Source organism: Eleginops maclovinus, chromosome 11 (assembly GCF_036324505.1).
Source record: "Eleginops maclovinus isolate JMC-PN-2008 ecotype Puerto Natales chromosome 11, JC_Emac_rtc_rv5, whole genome shotgun sequence".
Lineage (NCBI taxonomy): Eukaryota > Metazoa > Chordata > Actinopteri > Perciformes > Eleginopidae > Eleginops > Eleginops maclovinus.
The window spans coordinates 8,074,373-8,095,161 of NC_086359.1; the positions used below are offsets into that span (position 1 = coordinate 8,074,373).

Genomic DNA, 20,789 nt, shown 5'->3' on the forward strand with positions numbered 1-20,789 from the left:
ATGACTGATAATGGCAGTCCTGGCTTAATATGTGTGTTTCCGTGTTAATATAACATCATAGACAGAGAAATATCTGGAAAAGGGAGGAGGCATGTTGGAGATGACTCAGCCTTCTGCATGCTGTTGTCCCCCCAAGGTTCAGAGGGGTCATGCGAGTTCAAAAGTGAAAAAATAAACAACTAAGAAATGTACTTCCTTTGTTTTCCAATCGCACATTTTTTTAAAGAAATAATTTCAGGGAAATCTCCCTGTTTTACTGCTAATGATTGATTTTTAAAGGATCATTACCCCGACTGTTTATCACGGTCGGAGTAAATAACTATATGAAGCCCTTGATTCAATGAGTCAACATCATCAAGAGAGATCTTACCTGCATTGTTCAAATTTAGAGGCATACCTGTTCATGTTCACAAATCAAGACTGTACATGACAACGTTCAGGGAGCATTTTGTCCTGATGGATGTTCACTTTGAAGCCGTATCAGATCTGGCTACAACATTGGAGACGGAGACAGCTGCAGGGAAAAGTTGGTGCCTGGAAAGCAGATGATAAATGATGAATTCGACAGCAGGGAGGATGAAGGGGGGTGGAGACGCAAAGGGGAGTTTAGAGGAGGAAAGGATGGGACAACTTGAGATAATAATGAGGAGGAGAGTAGTATCCCTGGGGAAGGATGAAAAAAATACAGTTAAACTAAAGTCTAAACCTATCATATAAAACATATATCACCACGGCTCTTTGAATACAATTTACAGTCTTATTTTCTGGCTTATTAAATATGCTGTAGCCAATTTATTTAACTTGATTAGATTCTAAATGTCTCAAAGACACATATTAAAGATGAACTTACTGCCTGTGTTCACTGAGTGTGAGATAGATTGACTTTTATTCACTGAATCTCCAAAGTTTCTATCACTCTTGAACGCATGGTTTGAAACTTCAGCAAAACATACGAATTAAATATATTTTAAAGACATTCCATACTTGGGTTATAAAGCTGTCATCGAAAAATGTAAACGATTTGAGTTGCAGGGTGTCCTTGGTGCTCCTGGATGTGATGGTGGTTAAGAAAGCATGACAAACCCATGTGAAACTATGTGAGGGAGGGGGAAACAATGAGGTTGAGCAAAGCAGGCTGGACGATTTTGGCTAAAGAAAAGGGTTTGTGAGGGTGAGAGCAGGACGTAATGGTATGGAAAAGAAAGTGAGGGAGCAAAAAAGAGGGTGGGTGGTTATGGGTGTGTGTTAGAGATCTGGTATAAAAGCTTCCTCTCCCGCCCTCACTTGCACTCCCATATCTCCTGTGTACTTTTCGTGGGGTGTGTGTGTGTGTGTGTGCGTGTTTGGAATACAAGAAGTGTGTGTGTTTTGTGCCCTTGCAATAGAGAGGACTGATACCTCTCCAGGATGCATCAGCTGCTAGTGGTGACCTCAGTGCTGGTGGCACTCTGCTCTCTAGGGAGAGTGGATTCTTCAGCCTATGACAAGATAGTCACCCACAGTCGCATTCGGGCCAGGAAAGAAGGGTAAGGAGAGGGGACGTCAAGGGGGAGATGGAGGGAAGGATAGACAGTGAAGGAGAGAGAAATGTCACATGCTGAACTTAAAGATGCGTGGAAGCTTTTTAAGTTTCCAATGAAGCAAATAACGGGGAATTTAAAAATACACCCAACTTCTTAGCAGGTGATGAGCAATAGTTTGAAAGATATTAACACATATGAAGTGCTTTGTATGTCAGATGTTTTATCAGTGCTGTGTTTTAAGGTGCTTTGAATCACAGAGAGCACTCAATAATGATAATGATGATACAAAATATTGATGGAAAATTCAATATCCTCTGCCACATTCATTCACTCTTCTGCTGAAGTGGATGTCCCCTATATGTTGTTTAATATTTATGGAGTAATCATTTGTGAGTAGATTTTCAAATGTTTTTCAATGCTTTCTGAAATGGACTTAATTTACTTAAAATTACAAGCTTCAGGTTCCTCAGATTCAGTGATTGGTTGTTAATAAGCACTTTACAGAAGCTTTGGCATGAATGAATGACAATTTTCTTCCTTCTTCACTTTACCTTTCTTTCTGCCTCTCACCTCTTCCACCCACCTTCCCTTTCCTACCTCTGCTTCTCACTTTCCCTGTCACTCCCTCATCACCTACCTCCCCCGTCCCACTTCCCCCCTTCTCTTACAGACCCAATGTGTGTGCTCTGCAGCAGGTCCAGGGGACTAATAAGAAGTACTTCAGCACATGTAGGAACTGGTACAAAGGCTCCATCTGTGGAAAGAAGGCGTGAGTCTTTACCGAAACATTGAATGGATTTAATTGCAAAATGTTTTTCTTTCATCCTTTTTTTAATATGTTTGTTTGCACTTGGCTGGGAAACCCCCCCCCCCCCCCAGCTTCCATACATCCTGCACATAAGAAATATTATTTACGAAATATCAATCAAGTGAGATCATCAAGGACTTCAGTAAATGTTTTCAGCCCTGTGCTAACCTCCTCACCTGTCACCTGGCCCAGTTTTTATTGGCAGCAGAGGCCAACTCTGTATGATCCCAATAATCTGGACCCTCAGGCTCTTTCCGTTTCCTAAATTCACCTAGCTGCCCCCTTTCTTTCTCTCAAAAAAAGGCACAGGTTCTGATCATGATGATGATGATTGACTTAAAAGATGTCCTTTCAAAGATGTTAGGGATTAACTTAAGCAGGGAGAGAAGACAAAAGCTTCAGAATTGTATTGCTTATTTTACTTTGTCTGCATCTCCTGTCCCCCTTCCCTCTTCTCAAGTCTGGGCATGCTGTGTAGCTTGCGGGCCCAGGGTGAAGTCTATTGTCAGCCTGCTGATGGGGATAAACGCTCAACAGTGATTGAAGCCCCACTTTCCGTCTCACACATTTCAGATGCTCAGGAAAGAATTTGCTGATATGCTTTTAGAGAAAGTGTGTGTTTGCAGTCAGGTGAAACGGAGGATGTATCGCAGCTCAGGTTTCACAAGATGGGCAATGAGTACTTGATTAGTGCTGTATGTGTTTGCATGTGTACAATATGAGAGTTTTAAAAGCCCTTATATCAAGGCAGATAACACTTCTTAAGCTGGAAAGAAGTCACACGTTTAATTGCGATAGAGGAGGCGTAAAGTTTCTGTCTCTGATAGCTTTAGAAAAAAATATTAGTTTTGGATTGTGTAAATGGTATAACGATCGTAATAAGTCCAAATGTTGGGTTGTCTGCGGTATAGTAGAGTGCATAAAAGCTTTTAGGTATATTCTGAATGAGGAGATTTTATTAGAGTAAAGAAAATGAAATATAGCCGCTGATGTTGATGGAATGTAAGGCTCGACTGGAGCTGTACACACGCACACACACACACACACACACACCCTGGAACACCTGCTGCTGTGTTAGGATAAGCCTGGAAATGAGGCGATGAGAGGTCGCCCCACTACTATTACTGAGGTAATATTACCTTAACCGCTTCAAAGATAGAAATATAATATGACAGTATATAGAAGGAAGGTAATGAGTTCAATCAAAAGTGACTAAGGCTAGGTATTGAAAAGATTCTAGTTAGTCAAAAGATGGGATATGGGATTGAAATATTTTATAAAATTAAATTTCGTCTTTCGAAATAACCAATAACAATTGCCGATATTATTTTAAAAATAAATATCTCCACCTTTTAATGAATTCAAAGTTGGCAAACAGAGTAAAACACAGAACCATGTACACACTGTATGACCATATAAAGTATCCCTTCTTCATAAAAATATCCAATATGCTAGAGTATTGACAATTTCATCAACATGCAGATATATAAGAGAACAATATGCTGAGAATGCCACAGAAGCTGGCAAAAAAATGAAATGCCAGAAAAATCTTTGAAATCTCTGTGTGTCTGTGGTCACAGTGAGGGCATTGTTCTGCAGCACTGGAGGAAATCCACACAGCTGTGGTTAGGTCTGAGTTGGATTTGGTGTTGATGAGAGATTAGTAAAGGGTATTTGATCCCACAGTATGGATATTTGCATGTTCCAGTTCAGATTTCAGCTTTTTTGCCAACAAGCTTGTGTTTAAACAAGTCCTGAGGGTGCAGTGGTAGAAGTATCTTTTATGAAAAACATTGAATGATGTTGGAGTGAGTCGAACACTGTGTTTAGGTCTAAGTCTATACTGTAGAGTTAAATGATCCCTTGGTGTTTTCTTAATCCCTCCATTTCCTCCAAGAGGTCTTGAAGGGTGTTGCTGGAGGTTCAGGTAGAAGCGATTTTCTTGAAAGAGTCGTGCTGTAGATGGTGACAGAGCATGCAGGGAATGGGGGATAGGTACATAATGAGGTCTTATTTTATAATGTCAGCGAAGTTGTTTACTGTTGTATTTTGTTAGTATACCAAAAATAAACAATTTGGCAAAGCATTCAGGACTGGCACTGCAGAGAGAGAAAATGTGCCTGATGAGCATGCAACAGACGCTGTAAATTGTTAATTACATGAACATAAAATAAAAAGTCAACCCTAGATAGTGTTTCTGTGTGAGAACAGTGTGTGTGCGTGCGTATTTGTGTATTCATGCATTGTGTATGCACATGTTCATCTGGAAGCCACATTAGGCTACTTGATCCAGTGACACTGCAAGAGGCCTGGCTAGGAGCCGTTCTGCACTGCATCCATTATCCTGTCAGAGCACAGCCTGGGAGCAATGACTTCATAGCTTCCTGACAGCTGGCTGTGCATGGATATTTATGTGTTTTATAACAATCAACGCCAATGCATATAATGTTTGCAATAAAAGCGACATGGCTGTGTGCACAAAAATAGTAAACCCTAAATGTTTAATATCATTGCATACATTTCCATTAAACCACAAATTCTGATTTAAGCGGATTAGAGACCTTTGCCAAAACATGTGAGTCATTTGAGGGTGCCGAATGGAGAAAGTGAGTGCCCTTTGTGTTTGTGTATATGTGTTTAGAGTGTCTAAGAAGGCAGTGATTTGTGTTAGCATTGAATACCACTACTGTTCCTTTTCTGAAAGGAAAACAAAGAGTTATTTGTTTAGGATGAGAACCGTTGAGAGAATGCACAGAGTTCATATACAGTAGAAGCATAGTATTTCCATGAGAAAACTGTAAGCAGGAAACCTTAAAACTCTGCCCCAATCATCTCTATGACAACTTCTTTAGCAAACACACCCAAAGCTCCAACTGCAGCCCATAAAACATCAAACTTATTACAGCATTTGGAAACTCTTTGGCTGTTTCTCTGGTGGATCGTTGTTGAGTGTCCAATGTTGAGTCACTGCTAGTTTTTGCTTCCTGGAAGATTTGTGTCAGTTTGAGATGAACCCCAACAAAATCTCTAAATGTCTGATAAACGGCCTGTGGTTCATTTTCATTAAAAACGTTACTTGAAAAGCATTATTTATCCCTTCATCTTTCTCTATCATTTTGTCATTCATAACATTGCAACCAATTGCAACAAGATTTACTGTTAGACCGTAACACTAAGGAGTATGGGTTGGCTGCAAAATTCCTTCAGTGTGTTTAGTGTTAGCTGAACCTCTCTGTTTCTAATCTATACCTTCAGCTCCAAAATATAAATCTATTTCATGGTTACATGAAGTCGACTGTATATTAAGATTTTGTTTTTCTTGGAAGCTGCTTTGGGAGTTAGATTAATGGCCAAGAGAAAGTGTGGGGCAGCAGACACCCCTGTCTGGATGTTAATGTTAACACTTATAGTATCTATGATAATATGTACTGCAAAGTTTTCCTTGTAAATGGGCTCTCCTATCTGTATCCTTCTGAAACTATGTTTGTAGAAGGGCTCCTTCACACTACTATTTTCAACAATATTCTTGAAAATAGTTCAGTGCTTTAAGCTTGAGGCTTGCTAACTAATGTCCTATGTGGGATCTTTTATATTTCATTTGCTGGGTTTATTGCTGTTGCATGATATAGCCTATTGGATGGGATGTTGCTGGCTCGTGAAGCTTGTCTAAAGCCTATTCTTTCTGAGTCCAGTCCAGATTTTCTGTGTGATTGGCCAGCCGGGAGTTGTGCTGCCAGGTTTCTTGTTGAAGAGTTCCATGAACCGCTTTCATGTTAATGGTGTTTTTCTTGTTTTCCTTTTTTTTACTCCTTCACATGGTTACTTATTTTCACTGTCTGATGCTTTGCCCTTTTATATGCAATCTACCCAATTACAGATTTTTATTTGGTGAGTAAAATCCCCTCTTTATGCAGCCCTGGTCTCCTTTCTCAAATGTTCTCAATTTAAGCACTCGTCATTCTCTCCAATTACAGCTCAGGAGGTCGTTTTTCATTCTCACAGTCAATGCAGCTTTGATGATTTGGCAAGCTTCTTTTGTTTTTCTTCATCAGTTTCTTTTTGCAGTTACAAAAACAGAGAAATATTATAATGTATACCTCCCTGACTGTATGTCTTCCAACATAATACAAGTAATTGTTTCTTCATTCTGTAGATGTCATTTATTTATGTTTTCAAGATCTATATATTGTTCTAAAGTCATTATAAGTCTAACATACTTCTACTTGTTTTCTCTTTTTGAAGCATGGTCCTATATGAATGTTGTCCTGGGTACATAAAGCTGGATGGCATGAAAGGATGTCCTGCAGGTAGTTGGCTTCACCACAGCCCCTTCTTCTTTTACAGTCACTTTAAATTACACCTACTGTAGACTTTTTCTGAGCAGAAACAATCCCTTGCTTTCTCCATAGTGGCACCTATTGACCATGTCTATGGTACTCTGGGGCTTGTAAAGGCTACGACCACTCAGCAATACTCTGACATATCCAAACTGAGAGAGGAAATTGAAGGCAGAGGCTCCTTCACTATGTTTGCACCCAGCAACGATGCCTGGGATCAGGTGGAATCTGTAAGTTGTGTTTTAATGGATAACAAATAAATACAATATAACCGAATCTCGCTACACTTTCACTACTTTGTGATTTCTTTAGACGATACGATCGGCACTGGTGGGCAACGTGAACATCGAGCTGTACAACGCTCTACACTACCACATGGTTAAGCGCCGACTTTTGACCAAAGACTTGAGGAACAGCATGACTCTGAAATCCATGTACAACGACCTCGGGATTTACATCAACCACTACTCAAATGGGGTCAGTTGTTGCACATTGTTTAAAATGTGCATACACGAATAGATGATTTTAGTAGTCTTTTAAAGGATTTCTGTCCCCTGTTTTGGTCTTGGCTTAATATAACATTTCCTCTATCTTCAGATTGTGACAGTAAACTGTGCCAGGATCATCCATGGTAATCAGTTGGCCACAAATGGTGTGGTGCATGTCATTGATCGGGTCATAACCAGTGTGGGCAACAACATCAAGGAAGTCCTGGATGTAACGGAGGAACTCGCCTCCTTCAAAGTAAGTAAAATAATCTGCAATTGAAGTTGAAATGGTTAACAAAGCCAACATTGGACTAATGCGCTTAAAGTGGAACATCAGTAAAAACGAAAACATCTAGTATAATTGGAAATGTACTGCTACTAAAACCAATTTAATCTCTCTCAGTATGATTAAATATTACACACGAGACAAATTCTCTTTTTGTTTTCCAGGATGTGTTAATGGCTTCTGATATGCTCGACAAGCTGGGCGAGCCTGGCCACTTCACTCTGTTTGCTCCCACTGATGAAGCCTTTGATAAATTGGACCCAGGCTACTTGGAGCGTATCATGGAAGACAAGGATGTTATTGCGGGTACAATGTTCTTGTGATACAGTAATGACGGCATAAACTACTAACATATGCTTGCTATGGTTGATTTTAGTTTGCATATGTTTATAGCACTTTTATATATCGGCTAGTCACACCGTCAGTTCACTACTTTGATCCTGAGTGAACTGTTGGATGTTTTGCCAAGAAATTTAATGCAGACTTTCATAATCTCCAGAGGATAAGGCCTACTGTCTTTAGTGATACCTGTACTACCAGCAGCAGATTCCATTTTTCAATTATCCTGTCAGAACTCTCCATATCAAAGAGAGATTTGCAAGAAAAAGTGGTAATGTTGCCTTAGGTTGGTATTTAATTGAAATATCTCAACGAGTATACTATAGGCTGCCAGGAAAATGGGTTCAGACATCTATGTCCCCTTCCGGATAAATTGTTGTCATTTTGGAGATCCCCTGACTTCTCATATACTGCCATCATCGGGGTAAAATGTTCATTTGTTTATTGCTTAATGCTTGTAAAACAAATTATATTCCCACAAGCATCAGCTATAGCTCATGTTTACTGCTAAATGGCCCTTAAAGCATGACAGCTAGCATTGTCGATGTGATCAGGTTAGCCTGTTGACATTAGCATTTAGCTCAAAGCATCTCATCGCTAAGCTTCATCATCAAAGAGCATGAGAGAGTAAGTATAAACTTAGATTCCCCACAAATTCTCCAGAGCAAAGAAATAGACACACACTCACACATAAGTCAAATTCACAAACCACACAATGAATTGGAGACATTTGTCTCCACAGTGATAGCTTATCCGCTTATTTGTTGTGTCACTGGCATGCCAGGTATGCACAGAAGGCCAGTTTGCGGTATCCTTAGTGGGTTCTCTCTGGAGAATCAATATTACCTCAAATAAATTCTCAGACACTTGGCAAACAGGCTCTGCAGACAAACCATGTAAGAACACCCTCCAAAATAAAGATCAAATGGAGACTTGTGAATTGTTTCTAAAAGGAATAGTTTGAGCCAAAGAGTAATTTTGGCTGAAATGCAAAAACATCGCATTTGTATTTTTGTGGGTTTGGAAGGGTTTGTCATGGCATTGCTTTTGCAGGCCAGTTTCATTGCTAAGTTTGACAGTTGAACTCAGTCATAGACGTAATCCTCTGTTGATGTTAGCAGAAGGGGCTAAATATTTCTAAAACCACTGAAATATTATCCATGTGCTTGTGTGTTGATTAATGACTTTACACTTTGGAGAGCCTTGTAATATCAATCAATAATTTGAGTCAACACACAAAGTTTATACAATGGTGCAATCTGACCAGCGACTTTTTGTCTTTATATCTTTCTCACACTTCAATCCACCTACTCAGCCCTGGTGAAATACCACCTGTTGAACTCTGTCCAGTGTTCTGAAGCAATCATGGCAGGGTCTGTGTTTGAAACCGAAGAGGGCAGCACCATAGAAATTGGCTGTGATGGCGACAGTTTGACAGTCAATGGAATCAAGATGGTGCTGAAGAAGGACATAGTCACGACCAATGGCGTTATCCACTTAATCGACCAGTTGCTCATCCCTAACAAAGGTAAAACACATCTGGAATTTTCTCCCTCAGTGAATACTTGTTGAAATAATGTACTTGTATATTTTTGTTGCTGTGATAACCAACATCTTATGTCTATTTGATTCATACCAGCCAAGGAAGGGTTGGAGCTGATGGGAGAATCTCAGAGTACTTTCAGCAACATGGTGAATAAATTGAACTTAGCCTCTGCCTTGGGTTCGAAAACAGAGTATACACTCCTTGCTCCCGTCAACGCTGCCTTCACTTGTGAGTTAATCTCTAAATGATTCCCATTTGAGAAAGAATGTAAAGGAAAAATCATCAGTTGTGTTGCATGGATCAAATTGTGCTAATACATTTTTAGACTTTTCACTATTAGGACACTTTAGAAAAAGGAAAAGTTGTGTAAGGCCTGGCATGTTTTATTACTAGGCCTAGGGTTATTTTAAATCACTATTTTTTTCTGTGGTTGTCAGCTGAGGTGATGTCAACAGACCAGAGTCTGTTGAAATTCATTATGCAAAACCACATCTTGAAGCTGAAAGTTACACTGAGTGAGCTCTACAATGGACAGATGCTGGAAACACTGGCTGGCAGAATGCTCAGAGTCTTCATTTACCGCACGGTGAGAAGTGTGTGTGTGTGTGTGTGTGTGTGTGTGTGTGTGTGTGTGTGTGTGTGTGTGTGTGTGTGTGTGTGTGTGTGTGTGTGTGTGTGTGTGTGTGTGTGTGTGTGTGTGTGTGTGTGTGTGTGTGTGTGTGTGTGTGTGTGTGTGTGTGTGTGTGTGTGTGTGTGTGTGTGTGTGTGTGTGTGTGTGTGTGTGTGTGTGTGTGTGTGTGTGTGTGTGTGTGTGTGTGTGTGTGTGTGTGTGTGTGTGTGTGTGTGTGTGTGTGTGTGTGTGTGTGTGTGTGTGTGTGTGTGTGTGTGTGTGCGCATCAGACTTAGGGAGCCAGGAAGGAACAGGAAAATCAGATAAAAAAAAGAAGTCTTGGAAAGACAATGGAGAGCATTGGCTTACTTATTGGAAATCTGAAAGACATTACTGGTTATCTGACAAAGTGTTAACATGAGTTTGCTGTCTTACAACTCTAAGCAAATGCATTAAAACAGCTTATAAGTCCAGCTCTTGGCAGATGAATTGGGGTTCTGCCCTGGTGGTTCAGTTATAATGAACCCCTGGGTTTAATTTCCTCACAGAAACTTTTGTGTTCTTCTTCTTAGATTGATTGCAATCAAACAAGACCATGAAATAGCCCCCCATCCCTTCCCTATGCTCAATAGTTATCACATTTGTGCAGTGACTTTAAAACAACAAATTCTGCTCTCTAATTCTTGTCCTTTGACAGGCTGTGTGCATTGAAAATGCATGTATGGTGCAGGGCAGTAAAGAGGGAAGCCATAGTGCCCTCCATGTCATGAAGTCCCTCATCAAACCGGCTGACAAAACAGTCTACGATCTCCTGATTGCTGACGGACGGTTCAAGTAAGAACTAACATCCTAATTTATGTTTTAGTAATTCATTATTATTGATTGGATTTTCACATTTCCCAGCTGTATGACCGATGTTGACACCAGCACAGGCTTATGATGAATAACTCAGGATGCAGATGTGTGAATCAATGGGATCACACAACCCAAATCTCATCATATCATATTCCTAAAACAATAATCCTCCTGTCTACAATGAGCAAACCCCTACTGTTTTTCGGACCAAACGCAACATATAATCTGGTCTCCTCACAGCACAGGACTTAATGTGCCATTAAAGCAGAGCTGTTCTTTCCTGTTGGAGAAAGTAGATGTCCTGACTGGCTGGCGCTCATGCAGTCTTAAACACAGTAATTAGGGTTAGATGAAAAACTGAAATGTACAAAAGTGCTGGCTCAAATAGTGTCCATTATAGTCCTATTTCCTCATCATCAGATACATGAACCATTTCATTTACCCGCACATTGCTCTTAGGTTTGTTTTCATTTTACTCATGCAGTACTGTACCTAATGTTGACTTTGTGAATGAATGACTTGCTTCTTTAGTTTTGTAAAATAATCAGAATCCGAATCAGACGTACTTTTTAATTTAATAATTTTAGGACTTTCCTGGCGCTGATGGAGACAGCTGATCTGATTGATATTCTGAAGAAGAAAGGCTCCTACACTATCTTTGCACCAACTGACGATGCCTTTCAAGGTCTCAGTAAAGAGGACATGGCTGTTCTCAAAAGTGAGTACTCCAATCAAATGAACACACATCCACTTCCTTTGATGCATCTCCCTTTTGAAGATCATGCAATTGCAATCAACCTAGGTTGTTGTGAAGTTATTTAAGCCAGAGATGAGGGAGAAAAAATATGTGAAGCATGCTTATTCCCCTGTATAGAATGTAAATCGTGTATGCCTTTGCTGTCACTGACAGGTGACCTGAATGCTTTGAGGATCATTCTCCTGTACCACTTCAGTAATGGCATCTTCATCAATGGAGGACTGGAGGGAGGAGTTACCAACCTGCTCAAAACCCTGCAGGGCGGTAACCTGCAAGTTATTTCTGTATGTACAAGCAGCCATTGTTTAAGTGTATTTTTCCTCGGAATCAAAAAGACAGAAATCATTTCCTGAATCTGTCATGTACAATCAAAAAGGGATAAACCATTAGTAGAAAAAACTGTAACTAGTCAACACATTATGAAAAGTTCATGCCCACGTTAGGAAGTTTTCAATAGAATCTCCCCACATGGGATCAATGAAAGAGATGATATTTATATCATGTAAATAAGTTTAAACTGACCACAGATTTTTTCCCTTTTCTCCAAGCCTCCATTGTGAGTCCTGAACGCAGTCTTTCCACACATTCTCATTAAAACAATAGCATCAAAGAGCCAGTGCTAATCTATGTCTTCAAAGCTGGATATCTCTGGAGAACGGCCAGAACTTTTAAAACCTGGCTCATGTCCATCAACGCCCACGGTCATTGTTCACCCGTCACTGCCCACCTCCCTTGATGCCCCCCACCTACTTGTCTCTGTCTGCCTTGCTGTTACTCAGCAGCCTCAATGTCAGCTATATTGTTACCTACATTTTTCCTTTCCTGCTTCTCCTATCTACTGATGTGGCTCAATTTGGTGGGTGATAAGGGAAAAGAGGAGCTAAAGGAGAAGGTCACTCTATCCCTTTCAGACTCATATCTTCTACCTTAAATTGCAGGAAATTAGTCATGAATGGAATTTCATACAGCTCACCCAATAACAGAGCATACTGCATGGTATTCTTATTAAAACCTGGCTTCAAACCCTCTATTGTACAACCCTTCTAAAGTTAGTTGAGGCCTATCCCTCAGCCTGGCAAAGTTTTTTGGCAGTTTTTGACACAACTCAGTAACTTTGTTTTATTTTACCCCTAAAAAGATATGCATTACTTTTTTCCCCTCGTTTTACCAAGGTTAACAACTCTATTAATGTGAACACGGTGGATGTGCCAGACAGCGACTTGATGGCTACAAATGGTGTGATCCACGTGGTGAAGAATGTTCTCTATCCTGCAGGTGAGAACAATAGACATTATAATACAATCATGCAATGTGCACTCTGTGCTGGGAGGCATTGAGCTATGTTCTTTTGATGATGTGTATTACTTACAGACCTTCCTGTGGGCCGCCAGGACCTCCTGGTCCTCCTGAAGAAGCTGATTAAGTACATCCAGATAAAGGTATCCAAAGAGACACATACATGTACGTCTGGGCATAGGTATTTTAAAGAAAATGTAAAAAGATGTTCTCCTGTCATGCCTTTTTCAGTATATTCCTGGATTTTCGTACAAGGAGATCCCACTCACCGTCATCAGTAAGTTTCGTTATCATCCACTGTCACTGCATGATGTGTGCATATTTCCTTTGTAACGAGCTTCTTGTGTGACTTCACAGAGAAGACCATCACAACTACACATTACCATCAAATAGGTAAGACCATTTTCCCTAACGACATGATTCAAAGTGAAGTCTTGAATGTTTTAGGACCAAACATCATGTTTATATATTTTTTGTGATTATTCAAGACACCACATCCTTTGAATTCAAAACCTTTCTCATAAAATGAACATCTGTTTCAAAAGTGAAATACATACTGCAGTCACATGCGTATTACAAGCATGTCATTGTTCAATTCAGGGGTCTTCTCAAGTTCTCTTCTTTGTTTCTTTTGATTACTCTGTTTCACTCTTGCTTGAGTCTATTTGGACCCCTTGCTATAATTAGACCCTTCAGGGATGAGGTAATTAGGCTGTCAAGGCAAAACAGGATCAGAGAACATAGATGAGGTGGCTGTTGTTCATTTAGTTGGGCTTAGTCTAGTGCACATTCACACAGATGGATGTGCACTGGACTGCATGTGGAGCATGCCTTACTGTATTGGGTAACATAGGAGGGATAAAGTCCGGTTATTTAAAGTTAATAAGGCACAATACATGGAATATGGACTATAAGTATCTTTAATTTGGATCATAGGAAGAACAATCTATTGTCCACATCATATATATATTTGTATTTGTATATACTCATAGGGAAAGCAGCCACTGTTTTAATGACATACATTTCCTAATTTGTATCAGACCTGGGTCTGGTTCTGACTGCTGGAAGACCACATCTCAAAGCCAAAGATTAGACTGACACAAACAAACATCCATCAGCATTCAACTCATATGAATGCTGTCACATAAAAAAAATCATCGCTTAGAAGCATAAATTATAAAAGAAATGAAAGAAGAAGGTTCCGTTGAAGCTGATTCAATAGTGGAGTTGACTCAGTCACAACTCAATCCAGTCGATTGCAGGGTTATTTAGATCACATGATGCAGAGCATGTGGAGATTGCCTCCTAATTAAAAGTCTGGGCAGCGTTGTGCATTTCCCCTCTCAGCCAATCAGACTGTGACACTGGCCTTTCTTCAGGGCTTAAGAGAGGTAGAGAATTGTACACACAGGACATCAAGAACCTAATCAACCCTGCATCGGGCAGCTTTTAGTGGTAGTATTTGTGCAAGAATTTATGCCTGCAAGCTCAATTTTGTTTTTCTTTATTCAAAACCCTCTTTACACACATTTCGCTCGTAGCATTTATTTTTTATTGCAGATGCATTTGTTTATAAATAAATAAAAACAATGAAAAAAAGATTCATCGTTATTGGGGAGGCATTTTTTCATTTTAAGGGCACATGTGGGATTTGTTTGTCCAAGTAAATATTTCTTCCCTGTATGTGGATGGGAGCTGTTTCTCCGGGTTCTTCTGGGAATCAGTAATGTAACATGTTAAGCGTATTATTATATTTTAATATATAGTATAATTTGAACAAGGTCATAATTTGATTCTTTAAACTCATCTAATGGAGAAGAAAATTGAGTCTGTCCAAGGAGGGCGGCTCATTGGACCATGGATGAAATATAATATCCTACAGACATTAGCCTGCCTTTGTTCTGCTTGCTTTGATAACTTCCCATACTGCTTCTCATGCCTCATACTTTGCTCATTATAGAAAGAATGTGGGAGTGTTCAAAAGATATCCCTCCTTTCGTTTATTATTCTTGAAGGATCACTTCACCTTGAAAATTGACATTTGTATATCATTTACTCAACCCCTTGTTACCTTGAATTTGTGAAGAGAACCACAGTAAACGTAGAATCCAAAATTGGAGGTAAGTCTTGATTAACCAAAGAACAAAAATAGTTGCTGCATTTAACAATAGCAAAACTATATCAAGCATCCAAACGTCAACATGTGCATATTCGTCCAAGTCACTTTGATTCATTTGTATGCTAAATACTCTTACCAAATAAAGTGCTCTCACAAACTACAGTGCAAATACTGTTCATTTCAGGGTATGGTTTCCTTTAAGTTGCACTCATGTTCCCGATCCCTCTTTACAGTCCCTGAAACAAAGGTGACCAGAGTCATTGCAGAGGAACCTACCATCAACAAGGTTACAAGAGTCATTAAAGCAGAACATAACATCACCAAGGTTACAAGATTCATTGAAGGAGACCCTGCCTTTACCGACGTTACAAGAGTCATTGAAGGAGACCCTACCATTACCAAGGTTACAAGATTCATTGAAGGAGACCCTGCCATTACCAAGGTTACAAGAGTCATCGATACAGAACCTGTAGTCACCACGATGATTGTCAGTGGGGAAACCGGGAACACAGAAGTGACCAGGCTCATCGAGGGGGATCCTGCCTTTACTAAAGTGACCAGGCTCATCGAGGGGGATCCTGCCTTTACTAAAGTGACCAGGCTCATCGAGGGGGATCCTGCCTTAACTAAAGTGACCAGGCTCATCGAGGGGGATCCTGCCTTTACTAAAGTGACCAGGTTCATCGAGGGAGACTCTTCGTCAACCAGGGTCTTTGAGGGACAGCCTACCATTACCAAGGTCACAAGAGTTATCGAAGGTAAGTTCTCGAACGTTTTGATCATTCACATTTTGAGTGCAAATGATCAGTTAGATGAACAAAAATTCAGCTTCGCAAAAGTTTTTAAACCGATTTGATGGCACAACACTTTTTCATTAATGCAGGTGGAGATCTTGATGCAGAAGGACAGATAATTGCAGGTCAGTTTTTCTTAACATGTTGACTCAGTCGTAGAGCATGATAGTCTAGCTCTCAGAATATTCATGCATTTTCTAACCACTCTTGTAACAAATGCATCTGGGAACTTGACCACAGCTAACTGACCATTATCATCTAACGTGAATGTCACGTTTCCTCTGTGATCATCATGTTAAGTCATCAGACACCTTCATTTCAAGGTGTGCATCATTTTACCCTTCAATGTCTTTTAGATAGTTCGATGAATTTGGAAATGAAACCAATATTCCGGACTGTAAAAGCTAGGCTACCCATGTTTTCTCTTCAAGTCACAGTCATAATGACTTGTGATGTTTGTCTACCAATGCTGGTTTCCATCTATTTCTCTGTCTTAAAACTGAGGTGTTTCAAGCACTAATCAACAAACCATATGGGTTACGCCCTCCCTTGTTGTGGCTGTCAAAGTGCCAATTCTCAATTTCTCAACTTCTTGATCGGCTTTCAGTATTGGCTCATAAAAGTATGGATCTACTTTAAAACCAGATTTAAAAGATAAAAATAATCATTTTAATCAAACTACTTCCATGTATGGAGTCTGTCCGCACTAGCAAAGCTTCTTAAACGGCTGTATTACTTTCCAACAATGAAAAAGAATCAAGAAATCCTTCATGACTTCCGCACTCACTGCTAATGCTATTGGCAACTGGACCTACATATCCAACCATCCAATTAAAATGTAAGGCCTCAAGGGTTAGGCTTATCATATCCAGAAGAAAAACTGTTCATCACAATTTCACTCCCTGCTTCATGTACTTATTCTAACCAGTTCAAACTCCCTATAGTTTAATCACAGGCAGACGAAGAAGTTGAGCAACAGAAACGCAATATAAATATAATAAATGATTAACAGCTGGATCATTTATGTATTCTCTTGACTGCTGTAATGTTGGGGGTAGCAAAATAAATAAACTGCAGCCATTATGGACAGCCAGACATGTTTAAAACAAGAAAGCTCCTTCCATATTGAACAGTGGATAATGACTAGCTTTGGCCAGCCACTATTCAAAACATCCCGAGCTCATTCTGTTTTATGAGGTTTGTTTTGGCTCAGTAATGATACTACGGAAGTTTGGTTAATTTTGACACTTTTTCTTCTGAATAGGCTCACATCAACAAAAAGATAAAGCCAATTTCTGATCATGCCCATGGTGCACCATCATTTTGATGTCTGTCCATTTTACCAGTAATCTGATTTCATCTCGCCGTCAGTTTTCTTGTCTCAAATGCAAAAATCCCATCTTGTTACTCATTCTATGTCTTATACAGCTTAAGTGTGTCTGTGTGTGAGCAGTGTATAGTGTGCCATGTGACTCAGATTGACATTGGCATGTGTGGGTGCAGGTGAGCTTTAAGCTGTTTTCACAATCAATTGCTTCACTGGTGTCGTGCAGCTTTAGTTGTGTGAAAGAAAAATAATTCTCTAAGTGCCTGTGAGTGTGTGTAATACTACACAGCTGTGCCTGAATTTGTGTTGGCGGTGGCGGAGGAGGTGTTTTACGGGGTGTATGTACCTGTCGGTGTGTCTGTCTGTCAGTACAGTTGCTTAGTCGTTAAATGACTTTCAACACCCTTCTCCGCTGCCCGTCTGAAGGTGGATCCAGACAAACCACGGTGAACGAACCTCTTGTCATTGAGGGTAGGGTGTCTTTATACAAACTCTTTATACCAAACAAGTTTCTTTTCACATCCTGCTTGAAATCATGTGTTTTTCAAGATAAGTGGTGAGTTTAAGGCGGATAAGATATTGAGATTTTTCAATACGATGTCAGTCCATATTTAATTTTGTATGTGTTTTTTTATTTTGAATGTAATGGTTTTTCTTTGAACGTCAGGCCCAGACTTTTCTAAGATCACCACCATTCACGGCAACCCAAATCTGATCGATGCGGAATCGGAGAGAATCACCCAACTCATTAAAGGTGAATATTCATCACTGCACACAACCTGTGTGTGTGTGTGTGTGTGTGTGTGTGTGTGTGTGTGTGTGTGTGTGTGTGTGTGTGTGTGTGTGTGTGTGTGTGTGTGTGTGTGTGTGTGTGTGTGTGTGTGTGTGTGTGTGTGTGTGTGTGTGTGTGTGTGTGTGTGTGTGTGTGTGTGTGTGTGTGTGTGTGTGTGTGTGTGTGTGTGGTGTGGGGGTGTGGGGTGGGTGTGTGTGTGTGTGTGTGTGTGGGTGTGTGTGTGTGTGTGTGTGTGTGTGTGTGTGTCAGACTTAGGGAGTCAGGAAGGAACAGGAAAATCAGATTACAAAAGAAGACAATGGAGAGCATTGGTCTACTTATTGGAAATCTGAAAGACATTACTGGTTATCTGACAAAGTGTTAACATGACATAACATAACATTTGTTTGCTGTCTTACAACTCTCAAATGTAATGAATAACTGTTTTGCCTCTTTTTTTTTCATAGCCGGGGGTAAATTTGCCGCTGCCAGGAAAGCTCCAGGTAAGAGCCTAGCTAGATGATTGAACTGACTCGTTCATTAATGTAGGAATTGGAGAAAAATGAGCTATCTATCAGAATCAGAAGCACTTTATTTATCCCAAACTGGGACATTTTTTTCTCAAAACCTTGGATTTTTCACATTGAAAAAGTGAGATTCCTCTCATTCTCTCCATTAATGCTAACTCTTCTTTTTACAGCTGGAGTGAGGAGAAGAAGGAAGATGGTCAGGCGTCACCACAAGCCGAGGCAGTGAATCCAATAGAGAGAAAACATCTCTGGTTCACCGCAGAGACTGAATGCATCTCCAGTGCTCCTGGTAGAGTGCTGGAGGATGAAAGAAACTGTGTACCAATAGAGAGAGATCAAATCATTCTAGCATTTTTTGTCGAAAACACCAGTAAACAGGATTGTTTACTATTCCATATTAACCATACTTGTTATGGAATGGTGTGTTATAGCATTGCATTTCCAATAGAAAAAATAGCATTTAAGTACTCGGGAAATATGGACTTTTGAGATAGATGGTGTGTAAGGTGAAATATATTTACCACAGAGAGATATTTTGAACTTTTTTTATGTCAATTTTAAACGGATGGCTTGGGAAGAGTGTTGTTTGCTTTTTATGGTGCTCGCATTTTGTACTATTGATGCATTTTTAAGAATACACCAAATTAAATAGTGTTTTTCTAAACCTCTGTAAATTATCACATGCTGATTAAAAATACATTTCATTTTTATACAGTTTACAGTCGTCTTTCTTTCCATCTAAGATTACTTCATGCTGTGTTCACCCAGGAAACGTCCAGGAAAATCCATTCATTTAAGATTTATTTGTTGCATGTCTTGCTCAAAAGATTTCTGCATGATAGGAATTTGTTCGTAACCGTTGAACACAAACATATGGCACATTTGAGGAATTACATAACAGTTACACTATGCTCTATTTCACTGTAGCACATTAGACAAGCATTCATCTTGGATTTGACTCGGTTTATCCAATCATATTTTCCTTCTATGAAGAAAAGAAAAAGGGACCGCCAGCTAGAAATTTTGAATAAGTGCCCTGTGTAGTGGGGCTCTGTTGCAAGATCGTTGAAATGATCCATGGCAGCTCGTCCAGGGCAGCAGCAGCGGAGGGGAATTGACTGAAGCAGAGGGGAGTATAAGTTTGCACAAGGATTGCAGTTTTAACGTCACAGGGTGGTGATAAAATGATGAGGAAAAGAGCTGCATGCATCTAAGAAGCTCAAGAGTCCTTACATTCAACGCAAGGATTATAAAACTACTTAGAATCTCTTTATGTTGTCTTGGCATGTGTATTCCTTGATTTATTTTATGGTTGAAATTCTGTTTTAACCCAGTCTAATTGATCCATAACTTCAGAAATTGACTCTTGGTAAAGTGATTCCTCCACTGTCAGTCATTTTTCCTTTTTTTGTTGTTGTTTTAGTCAAGGAAAGTGAGTAGTAAGAGTTTAACAGAAGTGTAGATTCTGAAAGTATTCAGACCCAGTAATACATTTGGTCATGTTGTTGCAGCCCTATGCTAAACTTGTTTAAATAGCTATTTTTTTTACCTCATTCTATCTCTCAATACTCACTAGACTCAATACCCCATTACATTTTTTAATTAAAAACCAACAATGCTTGGGTTGATCCCCAAAAACAGCCAGGCTTACTGATATCACCATAGTTGTGATCCAAGTTTGCTTCTTTGTAAAGGAACCAAACACGATGGTTCCCCATAAAGCAACTGCAGGGTAGAATGGCCATATTGTTTCACTCTGTCAAAATCAGTCGGAGAAATAAAACTACTGGATAAAACTCACAAAGATGCATTCAGTCCAGAATCATTAATGTGATTAAGATCATGTCATCCTATTCCAGAAACCACAGTAGGCCAAGAATGAAGTCACAGCCCTCCAAAGATTTACAATATGCAATTTTAAAGGAGTACAATAATTAAAAATAATCAGAATCAGCATGTCAATGTTGATACGTAAATCATTTGTGATCAAAGGGAGAATATGTCCGTGTAGTGCTCAAAATGATGTTAACTTTTCAGCAAAAGTTGGCCGATAGCTATAAATATCAAACAGATATTGCTTTTCATGTACTGCAGTATATTTGTTTTCTTGCGCAATCATTTTTTACATTTCATTTTTATATTTATTTTGTAATGCCTCTACAGCAGGGTGATCATTATTCCTGAGTTTTTAACTACTGTTGCCCCCTTCCATTTTCTTTAGATCATTGATTATAAAACATAAATGTGCTTGATGAATATGCAATTATTATATGCTTCTTTAGCTTGTCACACACATGGACTAAGGACAAGCAATTCTGCTGTACCTCTCCTGATGAACACACATTTTGAACACATTGTACTACTCTAAATATACACTGTACTCCCTCCCAGGAATCGACCCA

At 39.6% G+C, this 20,789-nt stretch overlaps 1 protein-coding gene across 2 annotated transcripts; it reads left to right on the plus strand.

The window, feature by feature from the left end:
- The first annotated feature begins 1,296 nt into the window (after positions 1 to 1,296).
- On the plus strand, positions 1,297 to 19,097 carry postna (periostin, osteoblast specific factor a). Of its 2 annotated transcripts, XM_063895587.1 has the most exons (23): positions 1,297 to 1,526; positions 2,194 to 2,292; positions 6,574 to 6,638; positions 6,741 to 6,898; positions 6,981 to 7,145; positions 7,266 to 7,412; positions 7,607 to 7,748; positions 9,097 to 9,309; positions 9,421 to 9,555; positions 9,765 to 9,913; positions 10,635 to 10,771; positions 11,380 to 11,510; positions 11,703 to 11,833; positions 12,722 to 12,824; positions 12,921 to 12,988; positions 13,077 to 13,122; positions 13,203 to 13,238; positions 15,198 to 15,722; positions 15,848 to 15,883; positions 17,512 to 17,556; positions 17,753 to 17,839; positions 18,325 to 18,360; positions 18,558 to 19,097. In XM_063895587.1, exons 1-23 carry the CDS (start codon positions 1,408 to 1,410, stop codon positions 18,611 to 18,613), a joined length of 2,829 nt encoding a protein of 942 aa, XP_063751657.1. In that variant the 5' UTR covers positions 1,297 to 1,407; the 3' UTR covers positions 18,614 to 19,097. The 2 variants fall into 2 exon arrangements, with proteins under 2 accessions (XP_063751657.1, XP_063751658.1); XM_063895588.1 differs by lacking the exon at positions 17,512 to 17,556.
- The last annotated feature ends 1,692 nt before the right edge of the window (positions 19,098 to 20,789 follow it).